Raw genomic sequence first — 26,844 nt, forward strand, 5'->3', positions numbered from 1 at the left:
TCCCAAATATTTTTAATTACGAAGAGGAAAATAGTGAGTCTACAGGAGAGAATCCTTTTTTTAAAAATTTAATTAATTAATTTATTTATTTTTTAATTACAAATAGTTTATTGTCAAGTTGGTTTCTATATAACACCCAGTGCTCATCCCCACAAGTGCCCTCCTCCATGCCCATCCTCCCCTTCCCCAACCACATCCATCAGTCCTCAGTTTGTTTCTCAGCATTCAAGAGTCTCTCATGGTTTGCCTCTCCCCCTTTCCCCCACCATTTCCCCGCTTCTTCTCCCCCATTGTCCTCCGTTAAGTTCCTCATAATCCTCCTATACGTGCAAACATGTGATATTTGTCCTTTTCTGCCTGACTTATTTCGCTCAGCATAACACCCTCAAGGTCCATCCATGTTGCTACACATGGCCAGATTTCATTCTTTCTCATTGCTGTGTAGTATTCCATGGTATAGATAAACCACATCTTCTTGATCCATTCGTCCGTTGATGGACACTTAGGCTCTTTCCATGTTTTGGCTATTGTTGAGAGTGCTGCTATGAACATTGGGGTACATGTGCCCCTATGCATCAGCACTCCTGTATCCCTTGGGTAAATTCCTAGCAGTGCTATTGCTGGGTCATAGTGGAGTTCTATTGTTATTTTCCTGAGGAACCTCCAGGCTGTTTTCCAGAGGGGCTGCACCAGTTTACATTCCCACCAACAATGTAGGAGGGTGCCCATTTCTACAGGAGAGAATCCTGGAAGACAGCACCTTAACCAAGTGACCAAGGTCAATATTATCAGTAATAGATCAGCATCATACATCCTCTGGTTTGATGCACTGAGCAGACCACTTTTGTGATCTCCTTCCAGATAATGCATGACCTCAATCTAATCATGAGAAAGCATTCTCCAGAGTATCTAACCAGTATGCTCAAAAATGCCAAAGTCGTGAAAGACCAGGAAAGAGTGAGTGTCTTAGTCCTTTAGGGCTGCTATAACAGAATACTAAGACTGGGTGGCTTATAAACAATAGACAGTATTTCTCACAGTCCTGGAGGCTGGAAAGTCTGAAACACGGTTGCCTGGCAGATTGGGTGCCTAGTGAGAACTGTTCTCTGGTTCATAATGGACACCATCTCTCTGTGCATTCATATAGTGGAAGGGATGAGGAGGCTCTCTGGAGCCTCTTTTAATAAGGGCACTAATCTCATTTGTGAGGGTTCCACCGCCATGACCTAATCATCTCCAAAATGCCCCAGCTCCAAATACACTGAAGATTAGGCTTCAACACATGAATTTTGGGGAGAGACAAAAATCCTCATCTGTAGCAACAAGGAACTATAACAGACCGGTGCTAAGGACACATGACAACTAAATACGGTGTGGGGTCCTGGATTGGATCCTGGAAGAGAAAAATTGCCTAACTCCAAAGGTGGAACTAACGCCATGGGCCCTACATGAGATATATAATAAGATAAAATATCATGAAATATATTCCTTAGAAATGAACAGGTCAAAAAGCAACCTGTGAGGCTGTCTCCTGTCTTGTTCTAAGTACTGTTCTAAGTCCTTTACATAAAAGAACTCATCTGAGGGGCACCTGGGTGGCTCAGTCAGTTGAGCGCCGACTTCGGCTCAGGTCATGATCTCACTGTTTGTGGGTTCGAGCCCTGCGTAGGGCTCTGTGCTGACAGCTAGCTCAGAGCCTGGAACCTGTTTCGGATTCTGTGTCTCCCTCTCTCTCTGACCCTCCCTGGATCACGCTCTTTCTCTCTCAGAAATAAACATTTAAAAAAATTTTAAAAAAGAGAATACAGTGTCATTACCAAGTGGCATCTACCTGGTGAGCACAAGTCTCTAAAAAGAGGTTTTCCCAAGGACTCCTGCCAATACAAAGACATAGTAGCTGCTATCAAGGAATTTGTAAACTACCCGAGAATATAAGACTTATTGAGCTAGAAAGCCAAATAATGATATGTCAGTCTAAGTGTTACAGGTCGGGAGGACGACTTGTGGAAAGCTTGAAGACAGAAATGAGCATGAGGTGGGCATTGAAGAGAGGTCAGATTTGGAAGCAGGGCAAAGATGGGTGGTGGGCATTCCCAGGGCAAGGTAGAGTGGAGTCCCGGAACAAAGTGAGTAAGGCAGAGGAGGCCCAGAAGCAGGGCAGTGGGGGAGGGGTGGGGTTGGCTAATTGCTGGGGAGTGTTATCTCTCAAGAATGAATAGGATCTGGAAAGAAACTCTCCACAGCAGTGCTCTCTCCTAAGAAGCCGCGGTTAAAATTGGGTCCCCAGGTGAGCAGTGCTCCTTCTTTAACCAACCAGGATATCCCCCTAAAACCCCTAATTTCAGAAGACTTTCCCTCTTACACTTATCAAAAAATACCCAGACTGTAAATGGAGTCCACTGTGCAAATGGAGTGGGCCACTGGTGGCCTTTCAGAATGATCTCTTTCCTCCCATCAGACTGCTCTCCCATAGGATGGTTTGGAGAGGCCCCTAGTGACCTGAAGGGAACATCGAAAGTGACATACAAGAGATGCCTGGGTGGCTCAGTTGGCTGAGCATCTGATTCTTGGTTTCAGCTCAGGTCATAGGATTGTGCCCCACATCTGGCTCCGCACTGAGAATAGAGCCTGCTTAAGATTCTCTATCTCTCCTTCCCCTCTGCCCCACTTGCACACATGCACATGCTCTCTCTCTCTCTCTAAAATATAAAATTTTAATTTTTAAAACTGTTTATTCATTTTTGAGAGAGAGAGAGAGAGCATGAGCAAGGGAGGGATAGAGAGGGAGACACAGAATCTGAAGCAGGATCTAGGCCCTGGGCTCTTAGCACATAGATGATGCAGGGCTGGAACCCAAGAACCATGAGATCATGGCCTGAGCCAAAGTCAGATGCTTAACTGACTTAGCCACCCAGGTGCCCCTCTAAAATAAAATTTAAAAAAATTTTAAACAAATTAGAGGGAGCCAACAAAGCTTGGCAGAAGGAGGTTAGGCAATGGAGCTAACCTCAGCCATATTCACAATGCTGTCAAGGAAACATCAAACCCCAGTCCTCAGCATTGTAGAGGATGGGTCAGGAAAATGTGGAGGGAAAGAGCAGACGCCTTGAGGCATTATGGCTGGCTTCAAATCCAGTCCACCACTTACTAACTGTGGGTCTTGAGCAAGGTTCTTTTCTTTTCTTTTTTTTTTTTTAAATGTTTTATTTATTTCTAGGAGAGAGAGAGAGAGAGACAGCGTGAGAAGGGGAAGTTCAGAGAGAGAGAGGGAGTCACAGACTGAAACAGGCTCCAGGCTCTGAGCTGGCAGTCAGCACAGAGCCCGACGCGGGGCTCGAACCCAGGAACCGCGAGATCATGACCCAAGCCAAAGTCGGACGCCTAACCGACTAAGCCACCCAGGCGCCCCACTTGAACAAGGTTCTTCTATTCTCTGTGCTTCAGGTTCCTTGTATGAAAAATGCAGATATACCCCATACCTCATGAAATATCTGTGAGGATAAAAAGGGATAACATGTATAGAGAAGGTGGAAGAACAGATACCAAAAGCTCAGTAGAGATAAATTAACATCAATTAATACAGTGAGATCTTGGCTATTTACTAGCAGAATTATTTAAAATATAGATATAGCTATGTTCACGTTCATGTGTGTATATATACACACACATATTTCCCACCTCCCAAACCCCACAAAGTTCCTGAAGACCTCCAAAGAGCACAGATTGAGAACCACTGATCCACATCCATCCTTTTATGAGAATGGAATCCCTTCTATGATGCCCTAGCAGAGCATCATGGGACCTATCTAAGCATTTTGCTAATGGGTCCCTGTGGCTTTCCAGGTGGCCCAATAAGGGCCTGGTCATCTTGTCACTGGGAACTGGAGGCTGGAAACTTGCATCTGGGTAGCTTGATCCATCTCCCCTCTGGAGCCACGGAGGATGAAGCTTTCCCCAACCCTTTTAAATGAATCCACTTGGGGTTGCTTTGAGAAATAATTACAACCATAGGTGCCACATATAAAATAAGGCAGTCCCCCTGAGTTCCCAAAAGATCTGCCTTCATCTTAGCGGGTACTTTCCTTACAAAGCCCCCTCCCAAGTTAAGTGTCGTGGACAAGACCCAGGAGAAGAGGAAGGTAAGAAGGTCCAGGAAGACCAGCCTAATTTTCCTATGAGGTCTCAAATGACTTTCCCAGGGAGGAGCAAGAGCCTGGCCCTGTCCCAGTCCTGCTCTTTATTCCTTGGCTGATGTCTGTGAACACTGAAATGTGGGCCAGGCCTCTGGCAGCTCCCCATTCTCACTTACCGTCAGTGGTTTTGGGCTTAGTGACTTGGCTGCCTTTACTGATCCACAGGGCAGTGCTACAGCATTCAGCCCTCCAACCAAACCACTGCTCAGAAGGGACTGATAGGTGCATGGGCTTGTTGGAGAGTAACTCTGGAGGCCCCATCCATGAGCACTGAGCCAGGGGCAGCTGTGAGGCACGCGGCGAGGCTAATCAAACCAGACTCTACAGGGAAAAAATCAGATGTCAAAGCTTGGGGCTCAGGCAGGCTGGAAGGATGTGATGCATGAATTCCAGTCTCCCTCAAGGAAAAAAAAGGATGAGCTGAGTAAGCAGCCCTTGAGACTCACTGCAATTACCCTCTCCACTGTGAAGTCTTCCTCAATTCTAATTGCTCTTATTTCTTTCCAGTGTTCCCACTATTTGAACATTTTCTTATAGCTCTTATCAGAGACTACCTGGTTTCACTGTTGGTTAAGTAAATACTTATCTTTCCCATTAAACCATGGAGGCAAACACTGTGGTATATCTATCCTAGAGGAAATCCCCGGAGCTTGAACACGTCTTTGTACAATGTTTACATTGAATTGGAAGCTATTCCAGTCACCTTTCCCAGAAGGGACCAACTAAAGTCTGTCTCCAAACCCAGCTTAGACCACTTTTTCTCCCTTAGTTGCACACGGATGTAGTGGCAAGGATGATGCATCCTCAGAGGTATGTAGTACTTGGCCTGGAAAGGACCCCAGTGAATGTCTATCAACTGAATGACTTTAGAGAATGGATGACACATGGAGAAAGGTGTCTAAGAGGGGGATACAAAATGTCCTGTGTGACCCCTGCACTTTAGGCGAGTTCAGAATCAGAGATGGAGCTTGTTGCAACAAAGGAACGTTTGCATCAACAGGCCTTTGGACTGAAATTGGTCCAGGACATCCTAGTGAGGATAATAAGAACAAAGGATTGGATTCAGACAGGTTTGGGTTGGGATCTGGGTCTTCCGTTTACTAACTATACGACACCAAAATTCAGCTGTAAAGTGGGGACAATAGTGCCCACATCATAGGGCTACGGGGAAGATTAAACGAGATAGCACTGGTTACATTCTCACACACTGCTTGGTACCAGTCGGTGCTCAGTCAAGGTCATTGGGATAGGCGTGATGGTCCAAGGTGTTCAAGGGTGCAAGGTACCTAGAGGCAGAGAGAAGAGGTGGAAAAGACCATCTATTTTCAATCTCTCCTTTCTGCAGAGAAGTTCAGGAGACAATAGAGGCATCTGAACTCATGTGGCATTTTACAACATCTATTTGCCCTGCAGCTTCCTCTTAAGGCTCTCCTGGGACGTGGAACCAAGAAAGTTCCAAAGCCTCAGTTTAGTACAGCAAGATGATGGAGGCTGACACTGGATAAGCCAACAGATCTCAGGGCCCCTCTGTAGACCTACAAGGACCACCTTATGAGTATTGACTGGAAGAGACACTCTTACTGAACTGTTACTGGTTGGCCTCTCATGAGCTGCTATCTTGCAGTTCTGATGGAACATGCTTCTTTTTGTTCTCATCAGATCTAGTATGAGTCCTGGTTGAAGGGGGTAAAGATAGAAACAAATATATGAAAGATCAAAAACTGTGTTCCCCTTTCCCTCCTCATCTGCACGTCAGCCATGACACATGTATTAGTGTGCCCATTCTAAAGATGATGAAATGGGCCAAGTGAGTAAGAAGGTTGACCACGGGGATAGGTCCATAGTTCAGACCCAAGGCCCATGCTCTGCTTCAGGAAGAGGAATCTTCTCTGCCTGGTTCTGCAGTCTATTCTCTTTTCCATAGGCTCCTTTGGGCCAGAAATGTTGGTGCCAGTGTGGAGGGTCCCTACCATGACCTTGTTAATATCACAGAAACCCAAACTGAGAAATAGATTAGTTGGTAGGGCCTGTTGGAGAGCAAATAAGTGCATAAATTACCTTTTATTTGAGCAAGAATAAACTCCCCAGCATGCCGTGGTTTCCCCACCTGCATCCCATCCCCTTCCTCACCCCATTGGTCACCTATGCTAAATGCTCCAGCAATTCCATCCTGCTCTAGTCCACCAACTGCTGGGACCCTTCTATGCCTCAATGCTTTTGCTTATGGGATACTCTTCTCCTGCTTCTCTCTCAAAGCCTTCCCTGATTCTCCCTCTTATAAGATAGTCATTGCTTCTGTCTTGATTGCACTGTGGGATTTTACTTTTATTTACTTATTTATTTAAGTAGGCTTCATGCCCAACATGGTGCTTGAACTCACGACCCCAAGATTAAGAATCACATGACTGACTGAGCCAGCCAGGTGCCCCTAGGGGATTTTACTTTATATAGGTGACCAAGTGAGACACAGAAAGGCCAAAGCCATTGAAAGAATTTATTACTTACTGTTTCCAAGAGAAAAGGGCATACCATACCACCTGGGAAAGGACTGGCGCCAATCAGAAGACAGAGATAAGGGAAACACCTGCCCCAGAGCCTTTACTATGTTTTCCAGGGGAAGAAAGGGGTGAGACAGGGTAAACAGCTTAGGATTGGTAGTCTGAATAATGCCAGCATGCTCTGAGCTAGGTAGGTAGTGTCCAGTTGCCTGATGCCTGGCCCTCAGGTGGTGTAAAACAGGGGTTTGTTTATTGGCTCAGTGGGTGAGGGCTGGATAAAGGAGGTTGTTGGAGGGTATGGACTCAGGATTGTTGGTTTGCATATGAAAGCTGTGTTCCAAGGTGAGTTGTTCAAGATTTCTAAGTATCAGTTAACCCTGGAAGGGCCGTCTCTCCCCAACCAGCAAGGCCCTTAAGATGTCAAATCATTATAAGATACATAAAATAAAACACATATCTAATATCCCTTCCTCTTTGCCCTAGAGATGCTTCCATGGCCAAACTCAGCACACTACTGGCGATTTTGTCATTGCACTTTATTTAATGCTTATGTTCATTGCTCAGCCTTGAGCTCATCAGAAGCAGGGTCTGAGTCTCATTCATGTTCATGCTTTCCGCATCTGGCAAATGCCTACCACCGATGTATGTTTAATACAGCAATTCTAAGACCTGGCTGCTCATTAGAATCCCATGAGAAGCACTTTGAAAATACTGATCTAGGCCTTACCCTCATAGATTCTGACATAATTCATCTGGGATGTCTGGATTTCCACTAACTTCTTGAATTTCCTGGGAGGAATTTCCAGAAGGATATCAAGGTTGTGGTTCCAGATGTGGTCATTTAAAACAGCAGGAAACCTAAGTCCTGAAAGCCAGGGACTTGCCCTGGTCTTGATCACCTGTTACAGGAGCTTCAACTGCCCATTCTAGTAGAACATTACCTGCTGAAAACAGTCTACACAGCCTTGGGAGCTCCTGGGCTTGAACAAGTGTTGTTCTGCATTCTTCTGAGGCTCCAGGTCACACTCGTTGGAGAAGAGGTTCTTGCTTCACCCCAAGTAAGATTGCCAATCCCACCTCTGTCTGTGCCTTTTGCTCTATACTTGTTTGTGTCTATCTGGGACTCTGGTCTCAATGGTTTATCTCTTTATTCTTCTACAGCGTTCTCTTTGTGTATCCCTGCTGCCTCTCTGCCTGTCTCACAGTGTATCCTGAAAGGTAGGAGAAATGGTAAGAGAATCGTCTCCATCTCCATGATTTCTGCTCTTTACTTTAGAATCCTTGGAAGAGGGAATGTGGGAAAACCCACCCATTCTTCTTTTCCTATTCTTACGCACTCCTTATGTTAGCTGCTCACTGGAACTTCCTGGAACTTTCCCCAACTGCCTCCCCAACGGCCAACTGCTACCTCCTCTCCTGGCACTCCAGGAACCTCTCCCAAAACTCCCATACTCTCAACACTGGCCGACCCTGATCGTCTTAAGGGCCCAATCTGTGGGGCATCCTGGAGGGAATTTGCTCCCCACCTTGTCCAGCCCAGAAACCTGCCAAGAGTTCTCACCTCCCTGCAACCACCACACAAAAGTTCCCACACTGCTCTGGGTAAGTGATTGGGGCTCTTCACTCTGGTCGGTGGGAGGCAGAGACTTTCCATAAGGACCAGCCAGCCAGCCAGAGACAGAGAGAATGAGAAGTTCTCAGGGATGAGAACAGTGGCCTAGAGAATTTAAGAGAATTAGTGTTTAGGGCATATTTCTGATTTCTTTACCCTTGTATGATTTGTAGCCATTACTCATGGCATTTCTCTATGCTTATGTTTAAGCATCAAACAGTTCTCTAACTTTCCCAGAAAGGACTCCTTGGCATATTTCTTGCTACTAGAGTCCTGGACTGGGATTAGTGTTACTGATTTCAGTTCAGATAGGCCTTACTTCTAACAGATTTAGGAAGTTTCTTTCCTTTGTGAGGTCCTGATTTCATATCCAAATAATTCCTCTGTCTTCTCATGTGAAGACATGTGGGCAGAACCAGAAATCCTATCTGTGCACAAAAGGAGGAGAGGGGAGTAAATACGAAGCTCCAATGGGCTCTATACTCAATGCTCACCTCCATGAGGATAGACAGAATATTCATCCGTCTGAGGATGATATGGCAGCAAATGAGCCTGGAAAATTCTACCATTTCATAGCATATCTGGGCCCTTCCATTCTGTGGATGTTATGTATCATTAATGCACACATCATATGGCGGAGGCAGTGGGCTTATTAGGTCAACAGTTGGCTGCTGAGACCAACAAGCTTGGGGTTCCCAAAGAGGAAACTTCATAACCCTGAAGTGGCCAAAGCCCCCAGCTTCTGGTTGGAGGTCAAGGGCCAGGGCTGGGCCTCTCTCGACACTCTCTTAGTCTCCTCACTCTTAGGAAATGTAACTGATAGAAAATTCAGCTCCGGAGCTCTCTCTGCCACTGCCCCCAGGCCCCACCCCCATCAATACCACCAGTTCCTGCATTTTCTGTTTATAAGTTAAAGATCTACAGTTCAAAATGTGACTAGAAGGAGAGCAAGTATTTCTTAAAATAACAACAAAAGAAGTCACGTTCTGATACTTTTACATTCCAAGACAATTTCCACATTGGTCATCTGAAACCAAAGGTGCATAAAAAGCAACATCTTCTAGTTGAAAACTAACAGACTTTGGGAGACTTTGTGGTCCTTTCTTACTCTTTACATATGAAAGACAACAAAAGGCCAGAATATTCTGTTTGCAACATATTATTTTTTAATGTGCCCGCTTGATTATTTATTAAGTGTCTATTAAAAGTACTGTGGGGGGAGGGTTCAGAAACAATTGGAGTGCTCACAGGATGAAAATATCTGCGCAGAAAACTAAAACAGAAGGAAGATATCACTGAATACTTTAAGGGAGGAACAAACGGTTCTCCTGAAACTGAAGAGAGACACAGATTAAATTAGTGGAGGTGGAGGTGTGGTCTTTAGGAGGCCTACGTCCACCTCACCCTCCCTTATTTCCTTCTTTCTTTAAATGGTACTAGAGCACCTGCTGTTTCTCAGGCACTGTGCAAGGTGCCAGACCGCAGCACTTCACAGGACACCTGTGGCTCTTCCTCCATAAAGGTAACAGTCTACTGGTAGATAAGTACAAGTAAATAACAAATAAAAAGGGCCTGATATATACTATCAAGGTGGAAGTGTTACAAAGACTGTATGTGGATAGGAGAGAATATCTAAGAAGGTTCACTGAAGGAAGGTTCACTGATGTTTAAATAACACTTGAAAGATAAGCACAAGTTAGCCATCTCATCATGGGGTGGGAGAGAATGGCTCTTCTTGCAGAAAGAACAGTTTGTACAAAGGCCTTAGGGTCAGAGAGAGCACAGCAAATTGGGAATATGGAAAGTAGTCTACACAGGCTGATCAAGTGGTCTATATGGTGAGGAGAATGGATTAGGTCAGCATTTCCAAAGTGGGCTTTATAAGTCACTGGTTCCTTGAGGTGTGTGGGGGGTTAGGGGGCACACTAAAATATATATAAAATTTACCATTTTAACTCTGTAAGAGTAGACTTCAATGGCATTTAATTACATTCACAATGTTGAGCCTTTATCACCCTATGTATTTCCAAAACATTCATTACCCCAACATAAAATCTGTAACCATTAAGCAATAACTCCTTATTGTCAGAAAATAAGTTTCCATTGCTTAAGCTACCAGTCTGTGATATTTGGTTATGGCAGCACTGACAAACTAATACATTCATCTTGTTCCAGATCTTTGGGACAATTTTTGAGTCTTTCACCATTGAGTATGATGTTAGCTATGGGTATTCCACATATGGCCTTTATCATATTGAGGCTGTTGAGTTTCTATCAAGTTTTTTATGTTTGTTGAGTGTTTATCAAGAGAGTTGTTGAATTTTGTTAAATGCTTTTTCTGCATCAAGTGAGATAATCATGTGGATTTTTTCCTTCAGTCTGTCAGTGTGGTGTATTATATTGGTTGATGTTCATGTGTTGAACCATTCTTACGTTCCAGGAACAAATCTTACTTGGTCATGTTGTATAATCCTGCTAATGTGATTCTGAATGCAATTTGCTAGAGTTTTTACCTTAATATTGGTAAAGGATATTGGTCTTTAGCTTTCCTTTCTTGTAATATCTTTGTCTGGTTTTGGTATTAGAGTAATATTAGCCTCACAAAATGACTTAAGAAGTATTCCCTCTACTTTAATTTTTTTAGTTTGTAGAGACATGTTTTTATTCCCTTTTTATGCCTTTTTGGTATATTCTATAAGTATATTTTGTGGATATCATGAGCATCATATATAACAACTTAAAATTATAACAGTCTAATTTGAATTGATACCAACTTAACTTCAATCACTAAAGACAGGTATACTCCCCTACTTTATGTTATTGATGGCACAGATTACATTTTTATAAATCTGTACACTAACAAAGATTTATAATTACTTTTGTGCATTTGTCTTTTAAATTTAATATTTTTTAAAAGTGGGGTTACAAAGCGAAATGTACTGGCTTTTCTGTTTGCCCATATATTTACCTCTACCTGCGATCTTTATATCTTAACCTAACATCAAGTTACTCTCTAAGGTCTTTTCATTTCAACCCAAAGGACTCTTACTAGCATTTTTTTGGGGGGGGAAGGGGGCAGGGAATTTCTAGTGGCAATGAATTCCCTGCTTTTGTTTAACTGGGAATGTCTTACTATCTCCTTCATTTTTTAAAGGACATTTTTGCTGGATATAGAATTCTTGATTGACAGATTTCTTATTTAAATATTTTAAATACAGTTGACCCTTGAATAACATGGGTTTGGCCTATATGGATCAGCCTATTTGTGGATTTTTTCTTTTCCTTGTGGTTTTCCTAATAACATTTTCTTTTCTCTAACTTACTTTATTGTAAGATTACAGTATATAATACATATAACATCGAAACTATGTGTTAACCAACTGTTTATGTTATAGATAAGGGCTCTAGTTAACAGTAGGCTACTAGTACTTAAGGGTTTTTTGGGGGTGGGCAGGACCAAAAGTTATATACAGATATTTGACTGCATGGGGGTCAGTGCACCTAACCCCTCTGTTGTTTGAATGTCAACTGTGTATCATCCTAATGTCTTCAGTCCTCCAAGGTTTCTACTGAGAAATCAGTTGTTATCTTACAGAGGATACCTTGTACATGACATGTTCCCTTTCTCTTGCTGCTTTCAAGATTTATTTTTTGCCTTTTAACAATTTGATTAGGTGTCTTGGTATGAGTGTCATTTATTTCACTTGGTGTTTCTTGAACTCTTTGCATTTGCAGATTCATGTATTTAACTAAATTTGGGAAGCTTTTGGCCATTATTTCTTCAAATAATCTTTCCGCCTCCTTCTCTCTTTTCTCTTTCTAGAACTCTCATAATGCATACTCTGGTCTACTTGATGGTATCCCATAGGTCTCTTAAGCTCTGTTCATTTTTTTCATTGTTTTTTCTTTCTGCTCCTGATCCTAGACTCAATAATTTCAGCATTCTTATCTTTAAATTTATGGATTCTTTTTTCCCCCTGCTCAAATAAGCTATTAAACCCCTCCAGTAAATTTATCATTCAATTATTTCATTTTCCAGCTCTATAATTTGTTTTGTTCCTTTTTATAATTTCTATACTTTGTTGATATTCTGATTTTGTTCATATACTGTTTCACTGTATTCCCAATTTCCTTTAGTAATTTATTTATGTTTTCCTTTAGCTCTTTGAGTGTATCTAAGACAGTTGTTTTATTTTATTTTTTTAATAACTCCTTTTTTATTTTTATTTTTTTTAATGTTTTTTATTTATTTCTGAGAAAGAGAGAGAGAGAGAGAGACAGCGTGAGCAGGGGAGGGTCAGAGAGAGAGGGAGACACAGAATCTGAAACAGGCTCTAGGCTCTGAGCTGGTGGCCAGCACAGAGCCTGACACAGGGCTCAAACCCACGAACTGCGAGATCATGACCTAAGCCGAAGTCAGACGCTTAACCAACTGAGCCACCCACGCATCCCTAAGACAGTTGTTTTAAAGTCTTTAATAAGTCTGATACGTGAGCTTCCTCAGGGACAGTTTATGTCGCCTTATTTTATTCCTTTGAATGGGCTATGTTTTCTTGTTCTTTATGATTTTTTTTTTGTTATTGTTGAAAATTGGGTATTCGAAAGAAGCAACCTCTTTCCCCAGTCTTTGCAGACTGGTTATGCGCCAGAGAAGACCTTCACTGATTAGCTGGGCATGCTCTGGATCCAGGGATAAGCCCAAGATGAGAACTGAAGATCTCCTTTGTTTTTTTTTTTTTTTTCCTGAGTATGTATCTTGCCTGGACATGAATGTGGCTTTCTCATTTCCCCCATATACACAGCTTCTTTTACATGTTGTAATTTCCCCAAGAATCTCACCCTAGCTTCTTTTGGGGGCCTACATTGTCCTTTAGATGTCTCCATTAATAATCTCTCGCTCCAAGTATCTGCAGATCTGTAGTCTTCTGGCAGCTTTCATAAGCAATACCCATTCCTTATCCTTCCTGGGATCTGAGTTAGGCAAAACAGAGACCAGAACTTCAGGCAGTCCCTAGACAGATTAGAACACTGCAGTAAGGCTTGCTTTGTTCCTTCTGATTTGAGAGGGCTTCAGCATCCTCCAAATCAAGACTGAATTATGCTGGAGACAATGTAGGAACAAAGACAGTGAAAATGGCATGAATTTCTTACCATATTGATGGCAACTTTTTCTTGATTGAGAATTCACTTGGTTGCTCTTGATCTTTGACTGTTTTCCAGTGCTTGTAGCTCAGCCAGCCTTGGGAGTTTTATTTGTTTTGTTGGTTGGCTGGTTGGTTTGGTTTTGGGTTGTGTGTGCATTTGTGTGTTTTCAAGTTTCCATGGATGAATGAGAGCTTGGAGCTTCCCAGTCCATCATTTTGCTGATGTTACCTGGACTGTTTTTTCTTTAAACAACTTTGATTGAGGTATATTTCATGTACAACACAGTTCACCAAATTGTGCAGTCATCACCACAATGTTAGAACATTTTCATCACCTCCAAAAAAAACCCTATACCCCTTAGCTATCACCCCCATCTCCCTTATTCACTCACCTACCACCCCCAGCCCTAAGCAACCACTAAACAATTTTCTGCCCCTATATATTACTGTTTTGGACATTTCATATTAAAGGAGTCATACAATATGTGTTCTTTTGTGACAAGCTTCTTTCACTTAACACAATATTTTCCCAATTACCCTGCCCCAGGGTCTGTAGAGGGCACATGGAACTGAGAAGGTAAGTGGGAGTGGGGAACAGCAAGGGTACACAGTGAGGCAGGCAGACTGTGTTGGAGTTATATCCAGCAACTACAACGTGAAGATAAGGAGGATGAAACAAAAGATGAATAATAGAAGCAAATATTCGTGGGAAACTAAGCACCAGCGAGAAGGAAGTTAGAATAAGTAAAGAAAAAGGACAGTGGTCAAGGATTGGAGTTCAGAATAAGATGAAAGACTGGGTGTTGTGAGAATAACAAAGTGAGAGAAAAAGAAGAGGTTGTTATCAGAATAACTGCTTGAATTCAAGAATTTAAGCATGGAATTGTTTTCAGTGATGACAGTGTCCAAGAAGTTGCCATCAGAAAAGAGCCTGGAGAGGAGGGCAGAGAAGGTGTTGGAAGAGGTGTCCCCATGGATGTAGATGTCACCCAGGGTTGATATCAGGACTTGGAACAGGGGGAAAGTTTCCATGCCAATTAACAATGTCTTCAGTGAGCAAGGAGTGATAGGAAGGCAGATAACACCAATTAGGATTGATTCAGATGGAGTAAGCCTCAAGAAGTGTAGATTTCGACAAGAGGACAAAGGAGTCATGGTATAGAAACAGCAATGGAGAATGGAGTGCTAGTCAATCTTACCTCCTAACCCCCAGTCATGTTGGGGGTGGGAAACTGAGCGTTCCACACTTCGGAGAACTTCAAAAGAAGCCACTTTTCAAGGGCCAGGGAGATTCTGGTTATGGCAAGAGGTGGAGGTGAAAGGATATCAATGGGGAAAGCAAAGTCTTTTCAACAAATGATGTTGGAACAACTGGATAGCTGCATGCAAAAGAATGAAGTTGGATATTTGCCTAACACAACATAAAAATTAACTCACAACAGATTGATGATGTAAATGTAAGAGCTAAGATCAGAAAACTCTTAGAATAAAACATAGGGGAAACCCTTCATGACACTGGATTTGTGATAATTTCTTGGCTATGACACCAAAAGCATATACAACAACAAAAGAAGAGATAGATAAATTGTACTTCACTGAAATTAAAAAAACTTTTGTGCATCAAAGTACACCATCAAGAAAATAAAAAGACAACGCATAGAATGAGAGTGAATATTTATAAATCAAAAATCTGATGAAGGCCTATGGTTTTTGGCACCAATTCCAATGTGTGAGTTTTTTCCTCTACATCAGGCAATTCTCTAACACTAGCTGGGTGTCCTACAGTTCAACTCAACTCTGACACTATTTACCTGGAGATACCATTAGATCCCACAGGATAAGGGCTTAGTGCTACAAGACTGTTCCCTTATCTTCAGGTGCTAATTGTAAGTCCAGACTGTTACCTGAGCATCTGGCTTACAAGCTGTAGATTAGAGCTTCCAACAACCACCTCCTTGGACTCAATTAATTTGTTAGAGTGGCTCAGAGAACTCAGAGAAACATTTAACTTACTAGATTACTAGTTTATTACAAACGGATGTAGCTCAGAAACAGCCAGATGGAAAAGATGCATAGGTGAAGGTATGTAAGAAAGGACACAGAGCTATGCTCTCTTGAGTTTTATCCTTTCCCCAAATCTCCAAGTGTTTACTAACGTGGAAGCTCTCCTCACCTCCATCCTTTTGAGTTTTTAATGGAGGTCTCATTACATAGGTATGATTGACTATATCACTATACATTGATAATTGATTCCACTTCCAGCTCAGCTCCCCTCCCCTCCCTGCAGGTGGAGAGGGGAAATTAAAAGTCCCAAACCTCCAATCATATGGCTGATTTCATTAGCAACCAGACCCCATCTTTTTAGGTGCTTTCCAAACATCACCTCATTACCCTATAATTAGGTATGGTTGAAGAGGGTTGTTATGAATGTCAAGACATCTTTATCATTCTTATCACTTAGGAAATTCCAAGGGTTTGAGGAGCTCTGTGCAAAAGAGTGAGATGAAGACTAAATATATATTTTTTATAAATCACGGTGTCTAATATCCTAAATATATAAAGAACTTGTATAACTCAACATTAAAAAGAGAACCCATTTGAAAAGTGGCAAAGGATTTGAATGAATATTTCTCTAAGGAAGATACATAAATAGGCAAAAACTCATGAAAAGATGTTCTACATCATTAATCATCAGGGAAATACAAATTAAAACCACATGTAATACCATTTCATGCCCACTCAGATCATTATAATAAAAAAGAAACAATAATGAGTGCTAGTGAGGATGTGAAGAAATTGGAACCTTCCTTGCTAGTAGAAAGGTAAAATGTAATGGCCACTTTGGAGTTGCTCAAAACATTATACCTGGAATTGACATATGAGCCAACAATTCTACTCCTGGGCATAACTCAAGAAAGCATATTTCCACACACACAACAATGTATATAAATGTTTATAATAGCATCGTTCATAATAGCCCCAAATAACCCAATGTCCATCAACTGATGAGTGGGCAAATAAAATATGACATATCCATACAATGGAATATTATTCAGCTATAAATAGTAACGAAGTCCTGACAACATGGATGAACCTTGAAAACATGCTAGGTGAAAGAAGCTGGTCACAAGAGAACATGTACACAGGCAGTCCTTGAACAGCGTGGGTTTGAACTGCATGGGTCTACCTATATGTGATTTGTTTACAGTACAGGCCTAGTAGTATTTTCTCTTTCTTATGATTTCCTTAATAATGTTTTCTTTTCCCTAGCTCACTTTACTGTAAGAATACAGGAGAGATAATACAAATAACACAAGATATGTGTTAATCAATTGTTTATGTTATCAGCAAGGCTTCCAGTCAACAGTAGACTCTTGGTAGTTAAATTGGTGGGGGGGGGGGGGAGTCAAAAGTTATACACAGATTTTCAACTGCACAAGGGATTGGCTTCCCTAACTTCCATGTTGTTCAAAGGTCAACTGTAGTACGATTCCATTTATGTGAAACATCCAGCATAGGCAAATCCTCAAAGGTAGGGAGAGTAGATTAGTGACTCCAGGGACTGGGAGAGAAAGGAATGGGGACTAATTGCTAATAGGTTATGCTTTGGGGCTTCTTTTGGGGGTGATGAAGATGTTCTGGAATTAGGTAGTGATGATGGTTGCATTACTTTGTGATGATTGTACAATCTTTCGTGATTTCTATACTAAAACCATTGAGTTGTACATATTAAAATTTTGACATGAATTTTATGGGGTCAGGATCTCAATTTCTTAATGAAAATTAAAGGAAAAGAGTGAGAGGGAATTCAGTTACTGGAGTTCAGAGATTCCAGAGGGCATACGTGGAAAGGTGTAGGAGGGAGGGAAAGCATGAGTGTCTGTCTGGATAGAGAGGGAAGGTGACATCTGGGCAGTGATGGGGGTGGGTGATGTTAGGCACGGGAGGCCTGAAGGGATAGGAGGCGGGTCAACAGTCCCAGGAGCACTGGCCCAGCAGATCTCTGGATTGGAAGGGCCAAGGCATCTCAGGAAGCCAACCGCCTCTGCCTACCTGATAGTGTTGGGATGTAGTCTCAGCCCTGGTGACTAAGGGAAGAAAGGGGGGCTTCCAGGGTGGCCACCTCGGGATCTGGATATGGGAGTTTCCAGAAATAATGCAGTTGACCAAAATAGGCTGGCAATGGAAAGAGACACAGTGCCTTCCTGGGCTTGAACGTGGTTCCTAGAGTTTGGACTCCATGTTTGAAGTGAAGTCCTGTTACTCCCCAAGAGTTAGATCAGATTTGAAAATGCCGAGAACCACTGCACTCTGTCAGATCTCTTTGAGAAAACAAGCCAGAGAAGGTTAGATAAATAAGCAAAAGGGATCCAGGGCCAGGGGCCAACTTGAGTGGTTATTTCCTGCTGATGTTTATTGAGTTAGAAGCTATTAAGTGAAAATAAGACTATCAGGAACAGAGGTGGCAGGTTTGTCAGGCATTCAAATGGTAATTTATTAAACCTCTACACAATCCAGGCACGGTGCTGGTAATGCGGGATGCAGACTCAGTACAGCCTCCAAGAAGCTTGTAGATTGACAGGCAGGGGAGCCATAAGCAAATCTCTAAGCAAGTAACCACAAAAGAATTCATTGCAAGCATATAAGAACAAGGAAAGGAATGAGGAGCTATGATTCTATATAACAGGAATCTAATGGAAGCTAGGGGTCAGGACATTTCTCTGAAGAAATGGCATTTCGACTATCCACCAAAAGGGGGTGGGAAGTGAGGGTGGTGCAGAGGAAGACTCTGGGACATGAAAGAGCTGGAGGGATGAGCTGGAGTTAAACCTCAAGCAGCGCAGAATCGAGTCACAGCTAGAGAAGCCGGAACAGCCAGATCATGCAGGAAGGGGAGATTCTGGGCTTCGTTCCAGGAACACAGGGAAAGAGGGGGGACAACTGAGGGGAAAGAGGGACGACAGCAAAGCTCCAAGAAGGGGCAGTGGAGGAGAGTGGTTAATGGTTAAGAAGCAAGTAGTCTGGGGGCAGATGGCATGGGTTCAAATCCCAGGTCTGCCACTTACAACCCATGTGACCACAGTCCAGGTTAGCTGACCTCTCTGTACCTCAGTCTCCTCCTTTGTAAAATGGGATAAGACTAGCACCTACTTCAAAGGATTGTATCATGAGAACTCAATGATAAAAGCTTGGCACACACTGAGTAAGGAAGCATTGCTGACCCGAGTAGGCTCTGCAGGAGTAACCCTACCCCGGGGACCCTTCCTCCGCCAGACAGCCATCTTTTTTGGTACTGGCATTCAGAAAAGTTTCGGTTTCCCTGGTGGCTGCCACTTTGAAGATCAGACTCTCTTGGCCTTCGAAGACCATTCTGGAAGCATTGTCTTTGTGGCTCTGGCTCTCCTGTGAGCTCCATGAGAACAGGGACCATGCTGTCCCTACATCATGGAGCGGACACAGGGCCTGACACATGGGAGGCACCCGGTACCTGATAGAGAAATGGATTGGGAATGCATCCATCACTGAGCATTCCGTTGGTGAGGGTCGTTCCCTCACTGAGGGCCTTACATAATTTTTTTGATTCCATTCTCACAGCCATCTTGTGAGGAGGCTACCAGGAGACACCTTCAGTAAGGAAGATCTTGGGAGTGAGTCCTCTGTGGGGGAACTGTAGTCATACATCAGGGACTTTAATTATTGAGAAATGTGTTTAATGTATAGCCCCAAAGAAGGGCTTTTTGCTAGAAGTTGGGATCCTGGACCCAGGAATTCCAGTGGAAGGCCAGCTATGCTGAAATAGTTTCTCTAAAGCTCGAGTGGCATAAGCTTTATAGCTATGATCCCATCTTCCTTAGCAAGGCACAGGAGCAGCGGGTCATCATACTTGTTTTTGAAAGGAAGAAATGGTGCATCTTAGAGCATAGCGCCCCACCCCCACCCCAGCAGCTGGGCGGGGCTCAGAGCAGAAGCCGGGAGTCCTCAGCTCCCGGCTGCTAGAACATCCCTCAGCACACCCCCACACCCCATCTCAGGGAAGATGGAGTGTAGAGCAACTGGAAAGGCTGTGGGAGAACTGCCTGTGATCTTCCCCTGCCCTCTCTGGTTCCAATCAGAGTCCCACACACAACTTCCTACAAGCGGCTCCCCCTTCCTCCCAGCCGGCCCTGCACTGGCACCATGCACACGGCTTCCTTCCCCGGCAGCCCTGCTTGCTTCTTCTCCGGAGACTATTATTTTGGGAGAGTGCTGAGTTCAGCACCACTGCAAGGTGCAGTCAGAGGAGCCCTTCTGTCCTCAGCTGGCCCTTTGGAGCTGGCCCCGGGGCCAGGGAGGCCCTAAGTGTGGTGACCCTTCATGCACAGGGTCACTGCATCCAGCCCCCAGCCACCTGTCAGCCCCAAGGCTGTCAAGGCAGGTGGCATGGGAACTGTGGACAGGAGAAGCAGCCCAGCCCAACCCTGCTCCTGGAAAAACAACCAAGGGCTTGCTCTCGCAAGCACCCCGGAACCCTCCCCCCCCCCCCAGCCTGGGGTCATCGGCTTCCCAGAGTTTGCCTTAAAGCCAAAGAAGCAGGCTGGCCCACAGCCCACTGGTCACACGTGGAGCAAGTGGTGGGGGACAGGACGAGGAGCTGGGTGGGGCGAGAGACTTATATAAGCCCTCCTGCTTCTCAGCTTGCTCCCTGCCTTGGCAGCCGGGACTAGAGGGCGGCAAAGCGCTGCTCTGACGGAGGAGGGGCCTCAGCCAGGACTACAAACTGAGTCCGGCTTGGAGCAGGCCCAGGTCCTCCCAAGGTATTTGTGTCCGGGTGGCAGATTAGCTGCGGGAGCCCAGGCCGCTGCACGCCCATCTTCTTCTGCTTACCAGAGGCCTCTATTCCTCCAAGTGGGTCCCCTGGGGTGGGGGCCGCAAGGTGAGAAGGGCACCCCCTGCAGAGGGCCCCGCAGCTCTAAGTGTCCCTCTGTTCCAGGCACCCATGGGTGGGACAATGAAGCTGGCTGTGGTGGCGCTGTTTCTGGCTCTCACAATAGTGGTCCCCAGAAACGTCGAGGACAGCGACACGTGTACGTACGAGGCCCTGTCTGACACCGATGCTGTCGTCTGCAAGTAAGGCTGGGTGGGGGCCCGGGAAGCAAGCGGGCAGGGGGTCTCGGGGAGGCATGTTTGCAGAACCAGGGAGTAGTGTCTCCCAAGTGGCCTTTGTGGGCGGATGGGAAATCACTGAGCCCTGGAGAGCACCTCAGGCGGATGGGAAATCACTGAGCCCAGGAGAGCACCTCGAGCGAGGCCAGTGTTAAGGAAAGAACTGGAGACAGGCTCCTGCCCTCCAGACGGTGGTCTCCCAGACCCAGAGGGTATATACAGATGCAGTCAGCTCCCCTTCATACCCCGGGGGGCCTCCAGACCTGAGGGGCTGGCCACACCCTCCCTGCTGGTGCCCAAAAGACCAGCAACCGCAGCCCGGAATGCTCCCTTCCCCCCAACTAAGTGGCATTTTAAAGCATAGTGGCAGTGCACAGAGGGTATGGGATCGGACCCTCCCTGTGTGAGAGGGGGCTGTTTGCATTTCAGTAAGGAGGCACTGGGAGTGAGGCCGCTCCTGCCTGCGTCAGAGCTCCGCTCTCTCCTCCCTGACTGCCCGTCTTAATTGTCCCGGGCTCATGGCTCATCCTGAGGGCTGCCCAGGCCACTCTGCGGCCAACCCCCTCTGCCAGTTGGTGACCAAGGAGGCTGGCACCCCACTGAAGCCATCAGAAATGAGAGAGGAGGGAAAAACCCTCATTTCCTACTCTGCCTTCTTGCGCACACTTGAATTCTTACAAATGTTAACTTTTAGGAAGATAAATACATGTGTTCTCTGAAAAACTTAGGTCTTTAAAACCCTTCCCTCCCCCAAAAGATAACACACCTTTTGCTCTTATCAGTACCTTTTTAAAACTCTGGACAAACAGTTCTAAGTGGAGTTTTGAGTGGGAGGAGCGAATGTGGCTGCCTCTCACGCGTGGGCTCCAGTCCTCTGGGTACCTGCTGAGCAGGGCCTTCCTAGGGGCGGGCAGCCCTTTTACTCTGGTGGAGCAGAAGATCAAGCCCATGGGAGCCGGGGAGGTCAGCTGGGCCAGGCCGAGATAAGGCCCATTATGGAGTGTGCTGTGCTTCCCACGTTAACTGCGGAACTCTTAGAAAATGATTGTGTGTAGTCACTGGGACGGCCAGCCTGGGCCCCAGCTGCCCGAGGCTCTGCCCTACAGACAGCCACACACCGGTGCCCTGGGGGCCTGTGCGCTACCGCATGCCTGAGGGCTCTGGGGCACCCATTATGAGCCAGGAGTTCGCTGGTGCCCAAATGCCAGCTCATTTCGCTGTTCTCACAAACCCCCAGGTATGTATCACCATCCTCATATTGCAGATGAGGAATCACCTGAGATTAAATAACTGTCCACAGGGCTCACACGCCTCGCCAGTGGCAGGGCCTGGATCCAGCACCCCCACCCCCTTGCCTTGTCTGGCTCTACACTCAATGCTCCTTCCCCTCCCGCCTTCGGCTGCTGACCATCATTCAGGGCCTGGAGCTTCTCAAACTCAAGTAAAGGGGAGCTGTCTCAGTGCACTTGGGCTGCTATAACGAAATGCCAGGGCAGGGTGCCTTATCAACAGCAGAAATTTCCTTCTTCTCCTGGAGGTTGAGAAGTCCCAGATCAAGGTATCAGCAGTTTTCACGTCTGCTGAGAACCTGCTTCCTGATTCATAGACGGCTGTCTTCCCATTGTCCTTTCACACAGTGGCTGGATGCCCCACCTCGCGATGCCATCACACCAGGGGCTGGGGTCCAGCATATGAATTTGGGGGGAGGGGCACCTGCAACTCCGTGCATTGCAGGAGGTACTGTCAGGACTCCCTGGAATCCACCAGGAGACCCCCAGCTTAAGAAACACCAACTTACCACACTAAGGTTGTATGCTAGGGAATGTCTGATTATAAACCGTCACTGCAGAAGGGGAGGTTTGTCTTTATTACCGCTGAAGATCTTTGTTGGTAGAAGATCATCACTAACTGAGAGCACGTTACGGGCATGTCAGACCCCTGAGGAGAGGTAAGGATGTCCAGCGCCAGGGCCCCCTCGCCAAGAACCCTGCTCAGCTCAGGCTTCTGATCTCACCAAGAGATCCCCTCACCGCCGCCCCTCTCCCCGCAAAAAGCCACTCCTCTCATAATTACATAGAGTCTAATAGAGAAAACAAAATTTTTTTTGAGAGAGCAAGCAAGCAAACACCTGAGCACGTGCGCAAGTCAGGGAGGAGCAGAGAGAGGGAGAGAGAGGATCTTAAGCAGACTCCACGCTCAGTGCTGAGCCTGATGCAGGGCTGGATCCCATGACCCTGGGACCATGACCTGAGCCCAAATCAAGAGTTGGACGCTCAACCGACTGAGCCACCCAGGCACTCCTGATAGGGAAATTTTGAAGTCAGGCCTTGATACCTGAGGTATTCATCTAGAAAGGAGGAATGTCATGAACAGGGACAAGCGGTAGGAAAACACTGTTAAGGGAAAGGCTCTTCCCGAGTAACATCTTACCAACCCCTGACAAAACATGAGATTGGAGCCCAGGTACAGTCTCAGCAGAGAGAGAACTACAGTCATCTCACCCGCACCCTATGGGTGAGTCTATTCAACAACCCCCTCCCACTGCTTCCACTCCACCAGCTGGGAAACCCCCCACTCCATCCCCCGCCCAAGCCCTCTGGCCTGAGTTGGAAGCTCCAGCCTTCAGAGACATCTGAAGGCTGCACAAATCACCCCAAATGTGGCGGCCACTGACACTTGTTTCCCCTTTGCTCCAGGCAGGGCCCGGCTGGGCAGCTCAGGCTCACTGGGGGCCACGGCCTCATCTGCAGAGTGGACTGGCTGGGGCGGGGTGGTCTGCTCCGAGCTTGCTCGTGTGGGTGTTGACAGGCCTCGGGCCCTTGCCATGTGGCCTCTCTGTGGGGCTGTTCACAAACCAGCAGATGTTTCCCGCAGAGCCAGGATCTGAGGGGCAGAGCCTGTGAGAGAAGCCAGAGTCTTCTTACAACATAATCTTGGAAGTGACATCCCACCACTGCTGCTCTGTTAGAATCAAGTCGCTAAATCCAGCCCCCACTCAAGGTGGGGGGGTCCCACTAGGGTGGGAGGAGCAGGAGATGGGAATCACTGGGGACATCACGCTGGCTGCCTGCCACACCCACGTCCCTGTCCCCGCAGTTCACCAACAATGAGACCCCGTGCTAGTTCCTTAACTTTCTCAGTTTACTCCTTTGGCAGATGAGAATAATGATAACAGCCACTTCGAGATGCTGTACGAAATGAAATAATGCCCATAATGCCCTTGCTGCCCCCATGCAATGTGAGATAGTAACCACGCTGGGACCAGAGCCCCCTGCCTCCCCCCAACCCTCTCAGGTGCCTCTTGGTCTTGTGAAGTTGACCAGGAAATGTCCCAGATCTGGGGATGGAGACGGAACGTGTCCCGTGTGAAGTACCCCATTAGCAGGAAGGGCGCTGCAGGAGAAGGGTGCACGTTCTCAGGCGTATTCTTACTAAATTCGATTTCTGATTCATTTCATCTCAGGTCTGTCTGGATCTTTCTTTAGGCTGAAGTGATCATCTGTTAGTTTTTTTAATGTTTACTTATTATTGAGAGAGAGAGAGAGAGAGAGAGAGAGGAGAGAGCCTGCAAGCAGGGGAGGGGCAGAGACAGGGAGACACAGAAGCAGGCTCCAGGCTCTGAGCTGTCACCACAGAGCCCGACTCACGAACCGTGAGATCATGACCTGAGCCAGAGCTGGACGCTTAACCAACTGAGCCACCCAGGTACTCCAATCATCTGTTAGTTTTAATCATTGACGAATTTGATCATTGTTATTAATCAACTTTGTGCCACTCACAAATCGAATAAATTTGCCTTTTGTGTCTGGATCCAAGCCTTTGGTAGAACTGCTGCACGGAACAGAGACCCTTACATCCCCCCCTCCCCCAGCATGGCCTGCTGTGTGGAGCAACATGTAGTTTTCAGATGCTGGGCTGGCAGCACCCTGTGGTGTGACAGGGGCTGGGGGCAGGGACCTAATCCCGGGTCCCCTGGCACCTACCATTTAGGCCTACTCACCAAACATCAGCTTGCTGATTTTGCTTAACTGTTTAAACATTTGCAGCAATTCTACCAGGATAAAACGAGGAGACCCATTCGTTCCCTGGGGAGGCGTCTGTGTTCCTCCGTGTCCCTCCCCCCTGCCCCTTGGCCTTCCCCACTTCCGGGCTATGTGCTGACTCTCCATCTCTCTGCCAGTGGGGGGGTCCCCTCTCTCAGGCCACCTGGCCTGGGTCTCGCCAGCTGCAGTGGGGGGGGGGCGCGTTAGAATGTTGCTGGGAAGAAAGATGAAAACCCGCCCTCTAAAGCTTGTTCAAAAGCCACTAAAACCATGGCATCCAAAAAGAATTACTGTAAACTTGCCAAGAGGTAAAAGACACAAGTGTGCTGAGCAAACTGGAGGTTCAGCTAACTGGCCTGCGGCTGGCATCGGGGCTGCTGGCCCACAGAGGCGTCCTGTGTCCACTCAGTGTTGCAGCCTCTGGCCGCCTGAGCCCAAGGCAGGACCCCTCAGGAGCCACTGGAAGGGTGGGATGGGAGGGATGTGTAGGGCTTCCACTAGGAGGCAGTCCTTGCCTTTCTCCCGGGGCCAGAACTCAGGGCTACTCCTCTAGATCTACTCCCCCATTATATTCTCCCTGGGTCTCCTTCAGGCATTACCCCCAGCGAGGGAATCATGGCCAGCTCTGGGTGACCGCTGGCAGACTGTGGAGCTGCTCAGCCAAGCTGGACTTCTGGCAAGGCTAGGAGCTCACTCCTTCTCTGTGGGTGAATCTTCTTAACTAAATGCACCATATAGAGACCCTGGGTCTGGTGATATAAAGTGACAGAAGGACAGACAGGAAGGTCAAGGGTGTGTGTGTGTGTAAGTGTGTTTAAATATCTATTTGATAGCCTGGTTTACATCACTGAGGTTCAGATACAGGTGAGCCCTCAAGGTGAACCCTGATGAAGTTATGGGATCAGCCCTTTCAATGAACCCAATTCTCAGAGCATTTGTGCTATTCAGGCCTTCTTTGCAGGGAAAAAGTCGATAAATGGGTTCATACTACTATCTTAGTGACCAGATATTTTACTCCCCTAGGACATATTTGCATTTTGAAAGTGCAGGGAATGGTAGGTGGAGCACCTAGGTTACTGGGCGATGCTTGACCCAAAGACGTGAATTATTTAACTACTGGTGAGGTGTGCAGACATGCAGAGGATCTTGATTGTGTAGGGTTGACCAAATGTCTGTGCCCGTGAAGAAGGCTGTGCTGACTTGCTATAAACCTTTCTTTATGTGAATAGAACATTCCTGAAAAGCAGTGTGCAAATATTGTCCTAATAAACTCAATCCTACTTTAATGACACGGACCAGGGTTGTCTAAGGATGCTATGCTCTTTTTTGAGAAGTAAACACAAATGAGAGTTAACACTCTCTGACCACTGACGACTTGTTGGCTCTGTTGTAAACATCGATCACCTACTTCACCCCTCACACTAGCGCTGTAAGTAGGTACTATCAGTGTCCCCATTTTACAGGTGAAGACACTGAGTCACCAAGAGGTCAAGCACACCCGTCACACTAGTTAGTGACCACAACTAGTTAGCAGCAGGCCTAGAATTCCATCACACTTGACTTTGCATTTCCAATGGTGCTAGACTGAGGCTTTGAACCCGCCAGACTCCACCAGAAGTCTGTCCTGGGCTGACCATCTCCTTCTCTCCACAGGGGCCTTCAAGTTTTCTACCCAGAACTGGGGAACATTGGCTGCATGTTTGTTCCTGACTGCAACAACTACAGGCAGAAGATCACCCACTGGAATGAGCCCATAGTCAAGTTCCCTAGGGCCTTGGAGGTAAGTGAGCAAACCTGGCCTGGAGGAGGAGGGCTGTGGGTCCTGGTTTCCCTCTGAGATTGCTCATTTGTGTGACTTGAAGCAAAGCCATCTGGGTTGGGTCTAGTCGTGCCAGGTGGCTGACGCCATAGGATGTGCCTGCCTCAGAGCAGCCCCATGGCCTTAGGAGGGTGGGGTGGGTTGGAGGGCTGCAGACCAGAAGCTTTAGTGGGACTCTAGGGCAGCTCTGCCCTGGTCTTTCCCTCCTCCTATAGCCCTGAGCCACAGAGCCTGGCTCGTCAGTGTATATGGAAGCCACTGATGTATGCTTTGAAGGCAGCAGGGAAAAGGAGGAGAGACGGGGTGTAGGGAGTCCGTCTCAAGGTGTGAGGTGGTTGGGCTTTTAGAACGATCTTCTGAATGGGGAGGAGCTCAATGGCAATGGGAAGTGC

The 26,844-nt window shown here is 46.1% G+C and overlaps 1 protein-coding gene across 6 annotated transcripts in view; it reads left to right on the forward strand.

The window, feature by feature from the left end:
- Positions 1-7,854: 7,854 nt before the first annotated feature.
- Positions 7,855-26,844, forward strand: part of PEBP4 (phosphatidylethanolamine binding protein 4) — a 213,954-nt gene continuing 194,964 nt past the window's right edge. Inside the window, exons 1-4 of one of the 6 annotated variants that reach the window (XM_039243735.1) lie at positions 8,064-8,293; positions 9,744-9,825; positions 20,418-20,554; positions 26,287-26,413. In XM_039243735.1, coding sequence (XP_039099666.1) covers positions 20,424-20,554; positions 26,287-26,413 — 258 coding nt within the window. In that variant the 5' untranslated portion in view covers positions 8,064-8,293; positions 9,744-9,825; positions 20,418-20,423. Of the gene's footprint in view, positions 7,922-8,063; positions 8,294-9,743; positions 9,826-20,314; positions 20,333-20,417; positions 20,555-26,286; positions 26,414-26,844 lie in introns of those variants that run through there. The other 5 variants (XM_039243734.1, XM_039243740.1, XM_039243738.1 and 2 more) reach the window with 5 other exon arrangements.

This window comes from Hyaena hyaena, unplaced genomic scaffold (assembly GCF_003009895.1).
Source record: "Hyaena hyaena isolate Hyena2069 unplaced genomic scaffold, ASM300989v1 scaffold_230, whole genome shotgun sequence".
NCBI classification, from domain to species: Eukaryota; Metazoa; Chordata; class Mammalia; order Carnivora; family Hyaenidae; genus Hyaena; species Hyaena hyaena.